The sequence below is a fragment of the Staurois parvus genome, unplaced genomic scaffold (assembly GCF_062004578.1).
Source record: "Staurois parvus isolate SC_StPar_1 unplaced genomic scaffold, SC_StPar_1.0 ptg001135l, whole genome shotgun sequence".
NCBI lineage: Eukaryota > Metazoa > Chordata > Amphibia > Anura > Ranidae > Staurois > Staurois parvus.
This window is the reverse complement of record NW_028318931.1, coordinates 321,482-339,717: the sequence shown is the minus strand read 5'-3', so window position 1 is coordinate 339,717 and position 18,236 is coordinate 321,482. Positions and strand designations below refer to the sequence as shown.

At 44.2% G+C, this 18,236-nt stretch overlaps 1 protein-coding gene across 1 annotated transcript in view; it reads left to right on the top strand.

Moving 5' to 3' along the window:
- The first annotated feature begins 966 nt into the window (after window positions 1-966).
- Window positions 967-18,236, top strand: part of LOC149439291 (uncharacterized) — a 28,097-nt gene continuing 10,827 nt past the window's right edge. Inside the window, exons 1-3 of the mRNA XM_089659216.1 lie at window positions 967-1,052; window positions 3,223-3,254; window positions 11,467-11,547. Coding sequence (XP_089515342.1) covers window positions 967-1,052; window positions 3,223-3,254; window positions 11,467-11,547 — 199 coding nt within the window. The remainder of the gene's footprint in view (window positions 1,053-3,222; window positions 3,255-11,466; window positions 11,548-18,236) is intronic.

Genomic DNA, 18,236 nt, shown 5'->3' with positions numbered 1-18,236 from the left:
TTTCTAAAGCACACCAAAACTCCTGCAATCAGTTTAAGGTGGAGGGGCCACATTAGTGGGCTCTGAGGGCCACAGGTTGAGCACCCCTATCATAGTACATGGCTTTTCACTCGTTAAAACAAAAACAATCAAGACTGAAAATGTCTGAGAGCGCCTAAAAAATATGTGTACACCTGTGCATAAAAAAACAGCCAAAATGCTTGAAGAAGCTCAAGTGTGAAGCTAGCCCTAAAACTGGTAAGTTGCAATATAGTGCCTGGAAAAAGTATTCATACCCCTTGAAATGTTCCCCATTTTGTTATGTTACAACCAAAAACATTTTATTGGGATTTTATGTGATAGAACAACACAAAATGGAAAATGATAAATGGTTATCAAAATTTTTTACAAATAAAATGTGAAAAGTGTGGCGTGCATTTGTATTCAGTCCCCTTTTACTCTGATACCCCTAACTAAAATCTAGTGGAACCAATTGCCTTCAGAAGTCACCTAATTAGTAAATAGAGTCCACCTGTGTGTCATGTGATCTCAGTATAAATACAGCTGTTCTGTGAAGCCCTCAGAGGTTTGTTAGAGAACATTAGAGAACAAACAGCATCATGAAGGCCAAGGATCCTGAATAATGCATGCTTGTAGCTGCCAGTGGGAAGCAGAGGAGGGAAGCCGGCAGGACCAGGTCTCTTGTTAGTAACCTTGGGGCCCCATACAGCCAACCTGACAGGGCCCTCACCCAAAAACCCCCAGTTTACTATGATTCAGTTACGAATGAACACAGTGAGTGATCAGTCCCGCTTGTGTTCATTACTGGGACTTCAGGATGGAGAGTGGGGGAAGGGTCCGGTAAAAAATGTCACATTTGCCAGCCCCTATCTTTCCTGAATGAACACAAGCGGAACCGATTGCTCACTGTGTTCATTTGTAACTGAGGGGGGGGGGGGTGCTGTCAAGTTGGCTGTATGTGGCCCCATGGTTACTAACAGCAGCCCTGACCGGGTGAAGGTGGAAGCTGTGGGGAACCATGACAGCGCTCCACTAGAGGGCTTCGTTTTCAGGTAAGTCTTTCATAATGTGCTAGTCCATCTGTGGTTGAACTGGATGGACTTTTGACTTTTTTCAGCCAGACTAACTATGTAACATTATGCTCTTAACTTGCAGGAAGAAGACTTTTTTGTTTTATTTTTCACATTTTACTACCTCTGCAACTGTGGGGATTATCTTTGGTTCAGGCTTGGGTTCAATCTAACCCTATGTTCAGCTGAACCCGGAATGAAGATATCAGTGCCAGGCCAATCAGCTGCAATTGTACATACATGAAGGGATGGGGATTTTTGTGATATCAATGACCTAATATAGCCACATGCCCATATTATGTCAATGATGTCCCAAGCATTCCCCTCCCTTTTGTATACCTGCAGCTCTGGTGTGGAAATCCCTCGACTGATCGAACGCTGACAACCTCTTCCTGGGTTTGGAGCAAACCCAAAGTCATCCCCAGGGGCGGACTGACAACTCATGGGGCCCCCGGGCAATAGGGGATCATGGGGCCCCTGTGTCCTTGCCCAAACTCAAAAAAGCCTATGAAAAAGGTACCAGGGGCATCTCATGGGGCCCCCTACTGACCCCGGGCCCTCGGGCAGTGCCCGAGTTTCCAAATGGTCAGTCCACCCCTGGTCATCCCTACACAACTGTGAGGGATAGGCTCAGAGAAAGATTTACCACGAGGCAAACAAGGCATTTTTCAGGGAGACAGCACTGCCCAGCGGAAGAAGGGACAAACACGGCATGGGGTCCAGGAGGGATCTGAGAGAGGCTGAGGGCTGCTTTATGGCGTATGCAGAGCCTGACTCTTGTTCCTGGGAATGTCCGGAGCTGTGAAGGTGAGTGTCTGTGAGTGTCTTTATCTCTTTCGCCCGGGGTGGTGGTGGTTGGTATCGGTCTGTGTCAGACTCTCTTCTTTGGGGCGGGGGGGTTGTTGATTGGTGTCACGCTCTCTTTGAGGTTGGGGGGGGGTCTTGGTCGGCTCTCTCCTTTGGGGGAGGGGGGGATTGTTGGTCTGTGTTATGCTCTCTCTCCTCGGTGGAGTAGGGCGGTGGTAATGGAAGGCTCAACTGGGGGGTGTCGGTCAGTGTCAGGCTCCCTTCTTTGGGGTGGGAGGGGTTGTTGATTGGTGACATGCTCTCTCCGCGGTCGGGGGGGGATCTTGGTCGCCTCTCTCCTCTGGGGGGGGGGGGGTTGTTGGTTGGTGTTATGCCCTCTTTTCGGTGAAGTGGGGCGGTGGTAGTGGAAGGCTCTCTCAGCCGGGGGTGGGGGTGTCAGTCAGTGTTAGGCTCTCTTCTTTGGGGCAGGAGGGGTTGTAGATTGGTGTCATGTTCTCTCCGCGGTTGGGGGGGGTCTTGGTTGGCTCTATCCTTTAGGAGGGTTGTTGGTCGGTGTTATGCTCTCTCTGCAGTTGGGGGGATCTTGGTTGGCTCTCTCCTTTGGGGGGTTGTTGGTCAGTGTTATGCTCTCTCCCGGTGGAGTGGGGCGGTGGTAGTGGAAGGCTCTCTCAGATGGGGGGGGTTGATTGGTCTCTCCACAGGGGGGTTGGGTGACCAATTTTTGTGTTGCCTGGGGCAGCACAAAACCTAAACACACCACTGCATAGGCTGATGGAGAATATAAAAGGTCAGTTTTTAAGTAGAGGTGGGATAGTCTAACCTCAAGAGACGGGCTTTAAGGGATCATCTAAAAGTGGACAGAGTGGGACATTGTCGGACAAATTGGGCTAGCTAGTTCCAGAGGATGGGAGAAGCTCTGGAGAAGTCCTGAAGGTGAACGTGGGAGAAGGAGATGAAGGAGCTACAGAGCAGGAGGTCTTGGAAGGAGTGGAGGGAATGGTTTAGGTGATAGTTTGAGATGAGATTGGTGATGTAGCTTGGGGCAAGGTTGTGGATGGCTTTTTAGGTTGTTGTTAGTAATTTGATTTTTTTTGCATTGGGTGAGTGTAAGTCAATGGATGGATGGGCCAGAGAGGGTTGGTGGATACTTTTTTTCTTGGGTTTAACTCAGCAGTTGTCTAGCAGGGTTGGAGAATAAACTCCTTCATATACAATGTCTCTTCAACAGTGGAAGAATCAACAAACACTGTATGAGATAAAAACATAGAACGTCAAAGGGCAAAATGTATGAATGTTACAGCAGTAGGTGTCACAATAAACGTGACTTTTTAATTTTTCCTTCAAGGTCACACAGCGAAAATATAAGTCAACTTGAACGTAAGGATTCATGAGCAACCTGCGTGAATCTGGGAGGACCAGTGTTGTGTCTTCAGGCTACAATGGCCAATTTTTGCTAATCGTCCTGCAGCCCTAGAACTTGCCCGACAACATAACTGCTAAGAGTAACTTTCCTCTAGATTGGCCAACCTCACCGCGCTCCTCCCTGGGGGAAAGCTATAAAGCTCAGGGGATGGGGACATTAGGGACTAGTGCAACGAGTGCCAGCGCTGGATGGCAAGGTAGGAGGAGGATGTGCCTCATTATCACTTACTGCTTACTGAACATTTTGCAGATGAATGGTGTTTCGTTCTTCATGAGAACTTCCCTGACATTGCAGATGAGCCAGACGAATCTGTCAGATTGAGATTGGACCAAGAACATTTTAAAGGGTTGTTTATCTTCTACAACTAATGACATGAGATCAGGTTTGCAGTAGAACAGGATTTAACCAAGTTATCATGGAGGAGTCACCAAAACCTCCATTGCCACGCGTTATGGCTTCCATTATTGTGCGTTGCATCAAGGATGCCCGCGCAATGTTAATGGGCTGCCAACGCACCACAAGGGATGAGAAAAATGCACAGGACCCTTTTATAGCAATGCAGCGCACTCACCATGCATGGATTGTGTGTTGTGCTACGGTGCATCACGTGTTGCACTCTACCGTGTAATACAATGGGGGGCAATTCACAACGAATGGCACCACACCACACTTTGGGGTTGATTTACTAAAGGTAAAATAGACAGTGCACTCTGCAAATGCAGTTGTTCCAGAGCTTAGTAAACGAGGTAAACCTTCACCTTACAAAGAATACCCAATCCCATGCCAGGAAAATAGAAACAAAAATGTATTTTTGTTTGTACATGATTGGATGATGGAAGATGATGGAAGTCAGCTGAGCTTCCCATCATTTACGAAGCTCTGGAGCAACTGCACTTGCCTTTAGTAAATTCACCCCATAGAGGAGGAGTATTGTTGCGTGTTGAGGCAATGTGCATATGCATTTTAGCATGTGTTTTTTTTTAGCGTGTGAATGAGCAAATCTTGTTAAAGTTTTACTAAACCCCTCATGCTACGGGGGGGGGGGGGGGGTGTATAGAATGGCTAAAGTTTAGAACTTCCAGATTGGGTTACCCTCTTGGTGGCCATTATCACCGAGACGCAAAGTGATGGGAAATCCAAAATTGGTGTTGCCACTGGAACAGGAGGTGAGGAAATATCTTCCAATGGGGTCACTTGTTCTGGCAAAAACTGCCTAAGCCTGGATTCAAACTTCAGGAAATTTCATGTGATTTTGGAGTGTTTTTTTTTTTTTCAGGCTTGAGTGTTTTTGTTTTAGCCAATGAAAACCTAGATACTAGGAGGTGGAAATAGATGTTAGGCTTTGAAAAAAAAAACATTACGTGAGGTTTGTTTTAGGTGTTTTTGTTTTAGCCAATGAAAAGCTAGATACTAGGAGGTGGAAACAGATGTTAGGCTTTGAAAAAAAAAAAACAAAAAACGCACATTACGTGAGTTTTTGTTGAACTCCATAGGAGGACAAAAATAAGTGATCACTTCCAAAAAGAGGTGTTGAGTGGATAACATTGAAATCTGGTGTTGAGTTTTTAAGTGCTTCCATTGGGGAGTCCTCTATAGATACACTACAATGAGTGTGGTCACCTTGGACAGGAAATGAGTTACTGGCAGCATCACCAGGTCATAAAAAGAAGAAAACTAATGCAGCCACCACCTTTTGTAAGGTGCAATATATTATATTATTAGCATTGGTAATAAATTGGTTCCATACAGCGCCAACAGCTTGCAAAACGCTTTACAAAATAATTCAATAGAGAAGGATTGCCCTGCTCTCGAGAGCTTACAATCTAAAGGGAGGGGCAAATGATACTGTTGGGGATGAGATGATCATGAAAGTAAAGTCCAGTTTTCAGGTGGGGCCAGAATGGCTTCCCGAAAGAGACAGGTTTTCAAAGATGGCCTTAAAATGTTCCCATTTGAGCTTCTTCAAGCATTCTGCAGCATTTTAATGCGTCTGTCCACACTTTTTCAGGTTTTAGCTTTTTTGTTTTAGCCAACAGAAAGTTATTTACTAAGGAAAGGCAAGAAATTGCTTGCAAAACACTCTGACGAAGCTCCAATTAGAAGGAGGGAAACGTGTGAGGTTGCTTTTGATTTGGGGGCACTTCTTTTTATTCTTTTTTGGATCAAATGTCATTTCTTTCCTACCTTGACCTTTTTTTGGGGTGGAGGAATACCCACATATATTGGGATGTGATCATCCCTAGAGAGGTATTTTTATGGATATGAGGAATATGGAGGCCTGTCTATTAGTGGTGTTTTATATCCACATGGATGGGTGTACCCGCATTACATACTATAGATAGATGGATCTCACCTTTTGATATTTTTGATGAGATAGTTTATTATTGGAGTGAGAGAGAAGAGTACACCACCCTATGATAGAAAGATACTATATCCAAGGTATAGGACATGTCCACATGGACATGGATTGCTCTAGGTACGTAAAACTGATAAGTGGTTGGTTTCCTCACCTATAGGAATTTGCATTTGTTTCGTTGAAACACAAAAGTTCAATTTTAGTCAAGTGGCCTTCACGGTGTGGAGGGACCCCCCCCCCCCCGTTCGGTTAAATTCAATACTCTTGTTGAAGTCAATAAGGACCAAAAACGCATGATTCTGCCCCAAAGAAGCTAATGTAGTTGTTTGATCTTCAAGCAAAGCTCAGGTGTGAACAAACACCATGGGATGCAAAGGGAATCCTCATGTCGAGCGTTGAAGCCCTTCCAAAAAAGTGCTTCAAATTGCTCTGGTGTGAGCCAAGGCTACTTTAATGTAACACAATTGACGCGTATTATTGCACATGCATTGATGCACTGCATAAATGTAAATGTGCCCTAAGCCCTGGTTTACACCTGAGCTACTTTTAGCTCTTTAACACGCAACATGGGGATTCTCTTGGATCCTATGGTGCCCACTGTGTCACTTTGAGATTGTCGCTCAAAAAAACTACACAAGCTTTTGGTCCCTATAGACTTCAATAGGAGCTTGGAAAAGCTCAAGATTGAACTGGCGTTTAGGTGCAGAAACATTTTACTTGCTTTTTTTAGGCACTCCCACTGAAGTCTCTGGGGACAAAAACTTGCAGAACAAGGTTCCTTACATTGGTGGTCAGTGGGAAGAATGGTCCTTACATTGGTGCTCAATGGGAAGAATGGTTCTTACATTGGTGGTCAATGGGAAGAATGTGCCTTACATTGGTGATCAGTGGGAAGAATGGTTCTTACATTGGTGGTCAGTGGGAAGAATGTGCCTTACAGTGGTGGTCAGTGGGAAGAATGCTCCTTACATTGGTGGTCAGGGAGAAGAATGTTCCTTACATTGAGGGTCAGTGGGAAGAATGCTCCTTTAACTGGTGGTCAGTGGAAAGAATGCTACTTACGTTGGTGATCAGTGTAAAGAATGTCCCTTACATTGGCGGTCAGTGGGGAGAATGTCCCTTACATTGGGTGTCAGTGGGAAGAATGTCCCTTACATTGGTGTTCAATGGGAAGAATGGTTCTTACATTGGTGATCAGTGAGAAGAATGCTCCTTACATTGGTGATCAGTGGGAAGAATGTTCCTTACATTGGGGGTCAGTGGGAAGAATGTCCCTTACATTGGAGGTCAGTGGGGAGAATGTTCCTTACATTGGGGGTCAGTGGGAAGAATGTCCTTTACATTGGGGGTCAGTGGGAAGAATGTCCCTTACATTGGTGGTCAGTGAGAAGAATGCTCCTTACATTGGTGATCAGAGGGAAGAATGTTCCTTACATTGCTGGTTAGTGGGAAGAATGCTCCTTACATTGGTGATCAGTGGGAAGAATGTCCCTTACATTGGTGGTCAGAAGGAAGAATGTTCCCCATATTTGTGGTCAGTCAAATATATGTGCCTTACATTGATGATCAGTGGGAAGAATGCTCATTGAATTGCTGGTCAATTAGAAGAATGTCTATTGCATTGGTGGTCAGTGGAAAGAATGTTCCTTACGTATAAGTATGACAGATAAATTCTACAATTGCAATGTTGCTCAGTGCGAAGAATGTTCTTTACATTGGCGATCTCTGGGAAGAATGACTTTTACATTGGTGGTCAGTGGGAAAAATGACCCCCCCCAAACAGTAATGGTCAGAACGCAACCCCTACAAACAGCTACAAAAAGCTACCAAGAGGTGGCAGATGTAGCTACTATAAAATGGAAGGTCAATCAACCACAAACCAAGGATCCTCTAGCAACCTCTGGATGAACCCCGAGGTCCAGAGAACCCTGGTTGAGAAAGGCTGCAGTAAAACGAAGGACATTGTTGGAGATGACATGTGACATTCAACAGGTTGTTTGCAATCTGGCCTCAGGTTCTCTGAAGTTCTTCTCCTCCACCTCTTCAAGTGTATATACTTGTGTAGGGCCCCTATAATGACTCCCCCTCAGAGTACACAGACTCAATCAATATTACTGTTGCTAGAGAGAAAAATATTCTCCCGAGGGCTAGGCTTTCTACCTAGAAACACAGGAGATTCATCTGCAGATAATAACAGGTTATGGGGCGCGTAATACATAAGAAAGAGCAGAACTCCCGTCACGGTCCTTGCCCCCGGGCTACATACCGGCTCAGGGATGGGTGCATGGCAGAGTGACAGGCCAGGTACATGGCCCCCAGTGACTTCACGATAGGTGTCAGCCAAGCAGGTACAGACTCAGCCGTAGGCTCAGCCTGAATGGGGAACACTCAAAATTCCTGGTGTCAGAGAGGTGACAGGTCATTAATGATTGGATGCCATTGGTTAGTGCACCAAAGTGCTTTCATCATCCTTGCGACACTTAATGAGCCTGCATTCCAAGCAAAATAATCATACATGTATATGAGGGGTGGGAGCAGAGTGGACAGATACTCATGGGATTTTGGGCCCCCTTGGGACTTTAAGCCCTGGTTCGCACTGAATCTGACTTTGAAATCGTGTGACTTTACTCAAAGCCACACAATTTCAAATCCACAGGTCACTGCGATTTCAGGTGTAACTTGCATGACATTTGTGCGACTTCATGCACGGATGTCTATGCAAGTCGCACCTGAAATCGCCAAAAATATTGCAGGAACCTTTTTTTTCAAATCAGTGCGGCACCGCAAAGTCGGAGTGGCACTGATTGAATGGTTCTATTGCTGACAATAGGGTGCAACTTGTCATGAGATTTGGAACGCGGTCAAAGTCGCACCGGTGTGAACCAGGACTGAAGGGTTTAAAGTGTAACTACGCACAAATGAAAAAAAAAATGACATCTACGTTGCAGTCTGTAACTAGCATTTTTTTTTCAAAGTCCCCCACAGTACATGGTTTTGTTACCTGTTATACCCTCCAGTAGATCTGCTATTTTTTTACTGCTGATATCAGGGTGACAACGATGTGAAATCACACAGCAGTGTTGTCACCAGGGGTGGACTGACCATTCTGGCACTCGGGCACTGCCTGTGGGCCTGGGGTCAGTAGGGGGCCCCATGTGATGCCCCTGGTACCTTTCATAGGCTTTTTTGGGTGTGGCTTCAGTGTGGGCGAGGAAACAGGGGCCCCATGATCCCCTATTGCCTGGGGGCCCCATGAGTTGTCAGTCCGACCCTGGTTGTCACCCTATGGACAGGGTAGTCATGCCATTTTAAATGTTTTATTTAAAATGAATGAATACCCCAAACTTTTTTGTTTAATATATTCGAGAAGAACGTGGAAGGTTTAAAATCACTGAGACGAGCCGGAACCACAGCAGGCGGTGCATCAGGAGGCGCGAAGATTGCTTTACAGTCGGATTGCTTTTCAGCGGTAATGCGGGGGAACGCAGTTCCGGCACCTCCAGCACTGAAAGTGGTTGTAAAGTCTCAAGGTTTTTTTACCTTCATGCTTTCTAAAAAAAAAAAAAAAAAAAAACATCTGCCCCCCCAGCCCCCCTAATACTCACCTAACCCCCCTCTCAATCCAGCAATGTGCACTGGAGTCGCGTCTTTCCTCGACTCCCTCTCCTCATTGGCTGAGACAGAAGCAGGAGCCATTGGCTCCCACTGCTGTCAATCACAGCCAGAGAGCCAATGAGAAGAGAGAGGGGGCTGGTCCAGACCCTGGCTCCGTGTGTAAATGGACACACGGAGCAGCGGGTGCCGCCATAGCAAGCTGCTTGTTGTGGGGGGCACCAGGCAGGAGTGCCCCCAAAACCACTGCACACAGAAGGTAAGTACAGACATGTTTGTTATTTATGGAAAAACAAAACCTTTAGAGTCACTTGAATGTTTGCAATGGCAAGAGTTGTTGGGGTGTGCTGGAGGGTGTACTGTTGCTGGCTATGTTGAGGACCTATTGTAGCTGGAGGGGGTTCTATTGTTGAAGAAGGTCTATTGTTGCTGTTGAGGGATTTATTGTTCTGGGGGGCTTATGTTGCTGGGGGGGATAATTGTTGCTGGGAGGGATCTACTGTTGAGAGAGGGGTCTACTGATGTTGGCTTCTGGTACATCTAGATTGTTTCTGGTGGGAGTCTATTGTTGCTGAGGTGGTCTACTGTTGCTGGAGGGATCTACTGTTGCTGGCTGCAGGGGATCTATCGTACCGACTTATCATGAATGAATTACATATATATTACATAGCACCACAAAATGATACTTGGCTCTGTATTGTCTAAAACAGGGGCCTCCAAACTGCGGCCCGAGGGCCAGATGTGGCCCTTGTCTTTATCCAGCCCTTGGGACAATAATCTTTCCAATGATACAATTACATAGTTACATAGTTAGTCTGGCTGAAAAAAGACAAAAGTCCATCCAATTCAACCACAGAAAAAAAAAAAAAAGGTAAAATCCTACACCCACAGTTGATCCAGAGGAAGGCAAAAATCCCAGCAAAGCATGATCCAATTTTCACCTGCTGGGAAAAAAATTCCTTCCTGATCCCCCGAGAGGAAATCAGATATTCCCTGGATCAACCTTCCCTATAAATGTTAGTATCCAGTTATATTCTGTGTATTTAAGAAAGAATCCAGGACTTTCCTACGGCAATCCACTGAGCTGGCCACAACCAACTCTTGAGGAACAATACACTATTCCTTCCACTGACACCAACAATGGGCACTATTCCTTCCACTGACACCAACAATGGGGCACTATTGCTCCCACTGACACCAATAATGGGCCCCATTGAATGAAAAACAGGATCCCTAACGCTCAAGGGGTGTACAATCTAAGGTCCCTAACCAGGGGTGGACTGACAACTCATGGGACCCCTGGTCAATAGAGGATCATGGGGCCCCCGTGTCCTTGCCCACACTCAGTGCTAAAATGGTCAGTCTGCCCTTGTCCCTAACTCACATTTGTATACTAGGGTCAATTGAGACAGGGTCCAATTCACCTACCAGCATGTCTTTGGAGTGTGGGAAGAAACTGGAGTAAACCCACACAGGCAGAACATGCAAACTCCATGCAAGTGGTGCCATGTTTGGGATTTGAACCAATGACCTGAATACTGCCAGACAGAATTGCTAACCATTTAGCCACCGTGCAGCACTTTTGCAACTATGGATGCACTAGGCATGTAGAAGTCGCTCAGAAGATTGTTGGTAAGCTTTTACAGGAAGAACAATGTATCTCTAATTTGGCCAATCCAATGACTGAATATCTGTACTAATATGGACTGAAAAATTTCCCCTGCTCTCATGTCATGTCAGCTTTGGGAAGTGTAATTTAATGCAAATGTATTGAAGGGATTGAGAACTCTTGGCGTTGCATCCACCCATCTTGGAAAGTATCTTCCCTCCGTAGTCTGTGGAGACATCCCACAATTCCCTCTTCACTACGCCACAACCATCTCCATTGCACGCTGTTGTTTCGCAGTTGCGTCAAAGCCCCATTCACCTCTATGGGACACGGTGGCAGGTGGTATCACCTGCTGCCAATGACATGCAGTTTTTCTTGCCACATCATGAAGTACAGCTTCAACCTTCAAGGCTGTGGTGCTGTGTATGGGGTTGTCTGGTGGTTTTGACAGGTGGCTGAGGCAAATAAAAGTGCTCCTCAACTGCCTGATGTTGCTGCCTGACATTGTCATGTAATAGGGGTCTATATCTTTTATTGAACGCTGAAGGGACTTCCCAGTTGTCTAACCTTTGACTGGTTTTCTCTGCAGGAAACATGGACAAGATGAAGATGAGTTTTCTGCTGGGCATTGTGTGCGTGACTTTTTGTTTTCAATTCAGCCAGGCGCAAAGTAAGTAACAAACCTTCATGACCCCATAATCCAGAGATATAACCACCTTCCCATTGTGAAACGCTGTGGTGCATACATAGTGGAGCAGTCAGTGTATTTTCAGTGGCTGTAAAGAGCCAACGTGGCTAATCGAGTATTCATCCCAAGAAAATATGATCAGGGGTGTCTTCTGAGATCCATAATGAAATTGGGCTACAATGGTTATCATAAGTAGTTGTAGAGGTAGCCCCGTAGGAGCCAACATTAGGACCCTAGGTCTTTTCCTGAAACTGTCCCACAGCCAGGCACATGCACAATCATTCTGTTGGCTCAAGAAATGATCCAGAAGATTTTTTTTTTGATGATTTAATAGGGATAGGAGATGGCGGGATACTCCGGTAACTAGCAACAACTCGAGGACACTGAACTTGCTTCCTTGAAGGCTGAGCACAGTCCCTGTATAGTAGGTATAGGAAATGCTCTGCAATGACAGTATTGAGGAGGTTAAGCCTTCCTTGGTGGACAGTCCAAGCAAAAGTCCCTTCAAAAGGAATTAGGTATACTATGCTCTTCAGGACACAGTAACCTCTTAGCAAACACTCAGCTGACCTTCTAACGCACAGGAGAGGTGGCAGCAGCACTCTATAGGATCTCTCACCCTTGTCTGTACTCACTGATGCCTCTGGACAATGAATAGTGGACCCCTACCAGTATTCTGCAGACACTTGCTCCCAGTAGTACCAGACCAGATGCTCAGACAACAGCCTCTCTGTCAGCTCTCCGTAACCTTCAGTAGCTCCAGGACCTCCAGCCTCCCATCTGGGGCCTCCATTTGGCAAGCACATGGTAGTAGTGCCCAGGGTGGGCAAGCAGCCCCCTCAGGTGATCTTTTCCTCTGGAAGAACACTCTGCTGCTCCAGGGTATTTATGCATTCTGTACAAAATGTGGCAACCACCCTTACCTATAACTGGCCTTTGCAGCAAGGTGCACATGGAAGGGCAATGCCCATCACAAACAAAGGAGCTCCCAGCACACTTACCAACCAGCCTTTCAAAACAACCAAAGTGGCTTTGTCTAACAGTTTGCGTTAAAAACAGAAGGTTTTGTTTGCACACATTTGCATATATATGCGTAAGTCGCAGTGCCCACGTCAAAGGAACTCTGTATATACTGCGGTCCTAACTCTAAATTTCCAGAGCCTCCATAGCAGGAGCACATATAACAATGGATAGATTAAGGGCAGGTATGCATGGAGGGAGCCCACCCCTCCTTAAAGGTATAGGGACGCGCTTGATGCCCAGCAAGAGCACAATGGCACCGAAGGCATCACCGGCATCCCTGCACCCAATTTGTCCAACTGTACAAAACAGTGGCAACCACCCCAACCTACTATAGAGGCTCTGGAAACGTAGAGTTAGGACAGCAGTATATATAGAGGTTCTTTGGTGTGAGCACAGCGGCTACACATATATTTGCACATGTGCGCAAACAAAACCTTCTGTTTTTACCGCAAACTGTTAGACACTTTGGTTGTGTTGCAGGCTGGTTGGTAGACGTGCTGGGAAATCCTTTGTGATATTTATGCATTCTCTCAGAATCCTCTGGGCCAGGACACCCAAGGACTGACTGGGGCTACATAAATATCAAGCTGCTGATTAAAATCTTCCTGCCTCTATTACCCAGAGCTCCTCCGGGTGAACAGGGGGAAGCCTCTGGAACACAGACCAGACCAAAACAGTCAAATGCAGCTCCACTGGTTACCTTGAGCCAGAACTAAATTTACATACACTAACAAAAATGTACAGCCCCACTGGATATAATGGGCCAAACTAGATAGAACATAATAAATTAGCTCCATTGACTATAATCGGCCCAAACTACCTTTGCTAACGCCTGACTAAGGAGGGAGCTACATAGTCATCTTTAGACATGGAGGGAAGATAAGAGTAGAAGAATGAAAATAGATAAATTATTGTTTGCTGCATCAAACTAATCCATTTTTTTTCTCTTTTTTTTCTTTCTTTACAGCTTTCTCATCATGTAAGTATCTTCTATGAATCTTTTTTGAAATGTGTGAGACCTCCACACAGACCCAGCTGCTGGTGGTGGCTTCCTCTAGATCAGGGGTCTCCAAACTTTCTAAACAATGGGCCAGTTTACTGTCATTCAGACTTTACAAGAGCCGGACTGCGGCCAGAGGGAGTAGAAAAGGTCCCAACGTCAGTGGGGAAAAGAAAATAATGCCCCAATTGTTTGATGTCAGTGGGAGGAAATTGTGCCCCATCATTGATGTCATTGGACGCTATCATTTGTGTCACTGGGAGGAATTGTGCCCCATCATTGGTGCCATTGGAAGGAATTGTGCTTCATCATTGGTGCCATTGGAAGGAGCTGTACCCCATCATTAGAGCCATTGGAAGGAGCTGTGCCTCATCATTGGTGCCATTGGAAGGAGATGTGCTCCATCATTGGTGCCATTGGAAGGAGTTGTGCCCCATCACTGGTGCCATTGGAAGGAGTTGTGCTTCATCATTGGTGCCATTGGAAGGAACTGTGCCCCATCATTGGTGCCATTGGTAGGAGTTGTGCCCCCTTCATTGGTGCCATTAGAAGGAGTTGTGCCCTCTTCATTGGTGCCATTAGAAGGAGTTGTGCCACCTTCATTGGTGTAAGTGGGGGGAATCACACCCAATTGTTGGTATCGGTAGATGAAAAAATGCCCCAAGGGCCAGATAAAAGCAAGCAAACGGCCGCATCTGGCCCTCGGGCCGCAGTTTGGAGACCACTGCTTTAGATGGTGGATTGTTGTGTACTGCTCAATAAAAATTCTTTACAGAATCAGCTTTTAGGGCAAAAGTCTACATTTCGGTTATATCACCACTGGTTACTACCAATATTTGTTTGGATTGGTAGAGATAGACCTCATGCTAGAGAAAGATCTCAGAAATAAACACATATCTTAGGCCTGCTTCAGACCAAAACATTGTGCTATTGTCTGTTTTGCAGTGAATTTTTGCGTTTTAGCCACGTTTTGCATTTTTTTTTGTTGAAGGGAAAGTTTTTTTTTATTGCGGGACAGAATAAAGACACAAAATGAGACAAAAGCACAGCAAAAACGCACTACATCCATTTCAGCAGATTCTCTATTGAACTCTATTGCAGCAAAATTGCTGCTTTTTGTATTTAAAAAACTCCCTGACCCTATTCCAAAAACTCAGCAGCTCAAAAAAGCATAGATGTGAACATGTCCTATAGAAAACCATGTTAAATGGACTGTAGTGCGTTTCTGCAAAAAGCACTGAAAAAAACGCATTGGTGGGAACCAGGCCTTAGCATTACATCAGAGGAGATGCAGAGATATGAAAAACTATTATTATTATACAGTATTTATAAAGTGCCAATAGTTCGCTCAGCGCTGTACATTACAAAGGGGGACAGAACATGTGACAGAACAATACCAATACAATGCAAAACATGAGGGGATTGAGGGCCCTGCTCCTTGGAGCTTACAATCTAGGAGGGAGGGGGTGGTGGCACAGGAGGAGATAGCTGTGGGGGATGGAGTGGTAGGAAGAGTGGAGGAGGTCGGCAAGTTAGCAGTTTCAGGGTGCACCTAAAGGAGAGGAGAGTAAGTGATAGTCTGATGGGTTGGGGCAGGGAGTTCCAGAGGATGGGTGACACCCTTGAGAAGTCCTGGAGGTGGGCATGGGAGGAGGAGACCAGGGAACTAGAGAGAAGGAGGGGTTGATTTACTTAAGGCAAATAGACTGTGCACTCTGTAGGTGCTAAGGATAGCAGAGCACTCTTCTTCAGTCTTTTTAATAGGGAAGAACCCTGGAAGAGACTTTTTGGCTTCAGGGAAGCTAATAATTATTATATTTACAGCTCACCCCACATGGAAGAAACATATATTTGAAATATATTTAAAAAATATTCTTCCCAAAAATAGCGACATATATTTAAAACACTACAATTTTGTCCGTATTCAATATATTTGAAAATATATTTATACATATATATACACACACACACACATACATACTGCATGTTGAAATGTGTTTTTTTATATATTACAAAATATATGAAAAATACTTAAAAAAAAAATTTTTTTTTTAAAATGTATTCTTCAGATTTTTTTTTAACATATAAAAAAGTAATTTTAACATATATTTTTACATGCATTCCAAAAATGTAGATTTGTATTTTTAAAGACAGACAGTATATTTTGAAAATTTATTTTTAAAAATATTTCAACATACAGTATGTATATATATATATATATATATACACATATACACACACACATACATATATATATATATAAATGTATTTTTTAAAATATTTCAACATACAGTATATATATATATATATATATATACACATATACACACACACATACATATATATATATATATATAAATGTATTTTTTAAAATATTTCAACATACAGTATATATATATATATATACACATATACACACACACATACATATATATATATATATATAAATGTATTTTTTTAAATATTTCAACATACAGTATGTATATATATACATATACACACACATATATATATATATTTATTTTTTTAAATATTATAATGAATACGGCCAAAATTGTAGTATTTAAAATATATGTCAATATATTTGGGAAGAATATTTTTCAAATATATTTTTCTTCCATGTGGGACAGGACATTTGTGTGATGGTCAGTGGGAAGATTGTTCTGTGCATTTGTGGTTATTGGGAAGAATTCCCCCCCCTTGCAAATAGCTGAAAATATCATTGGTGTCAGTGGGAACTTATCTGAGAGGCAGAAATTACTTACTGCACAAGGAACCCCGAGCAACCTCTGGAGGAACCCTGTTTGAGAAAGCCTGTTCTACTTTATCCAGAAAAAAATCAAAGTAGATATAAACTCTGAATGGCATTAGAGCTGAAGTTTAGTTATGCCACTTGTTACATGGTTACAGTTGTCCAGCTTGGACCAATGTATGCCGTACCTGTGAGATTACAGTAACAGCTGGAAATCAGTGGGGCAATTACTACTGCTACAGTGATCTCCACTAGTTTCCAGGTCCCATGCCCCTACTTTACTAACAATCATTTTTACATAGTCACCTTGGTCCAGCTTAGTCCAATGTAATCATGGAAATGCCATACCTGGGCGATTATTGTAAAAGCTGGAAGTCAGTGTGGCAGTCACTGCTGCTACAGTGATCTCCACTAGTTTCCAGGTCCCATGCCCCTACTCTACTACAATCACTTTTTGCTCAAGGAACCCCTAGCAACCTCTAGAGCAGTGTTTCTCAACTCCAGTCCTCATGGACCCCCAACAGGTCATGTTTTCAGGATTTCCCTCAGATGAAACAGCTGTGGTAATTACTAAGGCAGTGAAACTGATCAAATCACCTGTGCAAAATAATGGAAATCCTGAAAACATGACCTGTTGGGGGTCCATGAGGACTGGAGTTGAGAAACACTGCTCTAGAGGAACCCTAATTGAGGACGTCTGCTCTACTTTATCCAGAAAAAAATGATCAAAGTAGCTGTAAACTCTACTGAATGGCATTAAAGCTGAAGCTTAGTTATGGCAATTTTTACATAGTTACATTTGTCCAGCTTGGGCCAACGTAAGCATGTATATGCCATAGCTGTGGGATCCCCGTTGAAGCTGGATATCATTGTAGTGGTCAATGCTACTACAGTGATCCCTGCTAGATTCCAGGTCCCGTGTCCCTACTCTACTGAATACTTGGCTTACTATTGTACTTTTATATCCTGTAGTAGTAGCACCACCTACTATCACTCACAGGACCAGTGCATAGTTATGAACTGTTGATGGCAATTTCCCCTAAAACACTAGTAGTGAATTGGGTGGGCCGGGTTATGCTGTCATGGATTGGCGGCAGGAAAGGAAATTTCTGGGTAAGTCATGAAATGTTCTGTCTTCCTGGCGCCAACATGGCAACATATATGTAGTAGACCAAGAACTAGCTACCAGAAAGAGAAAACTCAAGCACAAAGGTTAAGAAAGCTCCAGCCTACCAGCCATAATCAGCTATGGTGAGGACTGCTGAGCTCATTAGTAGTATTAAATGTGTGCTGTCATGTTAGGACCAGGAAAATGAAACATTGCATCGTACTTAACCACAATTTTCCTTTCTTGGCGCCAGTAATTCATGGCAGCATACTCAGCCCACCCAGTTTGTTCCTAACATTTTACAGGGAACGGGGTTTGTGTGGGCCCCAACACTAGTTATCCACTGCTGGTATGGGCGGATATAGGCTGGACTATGACCAAATGTTTGTTGCCATGTTGGCACCAGGAAAATGGAAATTTGTATCATACTTAACATAATTTTCCTTTCTTGGTGCCAATAATTCATGGCAGTATACTCAGCCCATCCAGTTTGCCCCCAGAGTTTTACAAGCAATGGGCTGTTTTGTGGGCTTTAACACTATGAATTGGTGCAATGGGTTGAAGTAGGCCAGGCTACGACCACAAGTATGCTGCCGTGGATTGGTGCCAAGAAAAGAAAAATTTGGGGGTGACTATGATAGTTTTTCTGTTTTCTGCTAAGCCCATTAGTAGTGTTGAACCACATGTATGCTGCCATGTTGGTGCCAGGAAAACGAAAAATTGTATCATGCTTAGCCATAATTTTCCTTTCTTGGTGCCAGTAATTCATGGAAGCATACTCAGCCCAC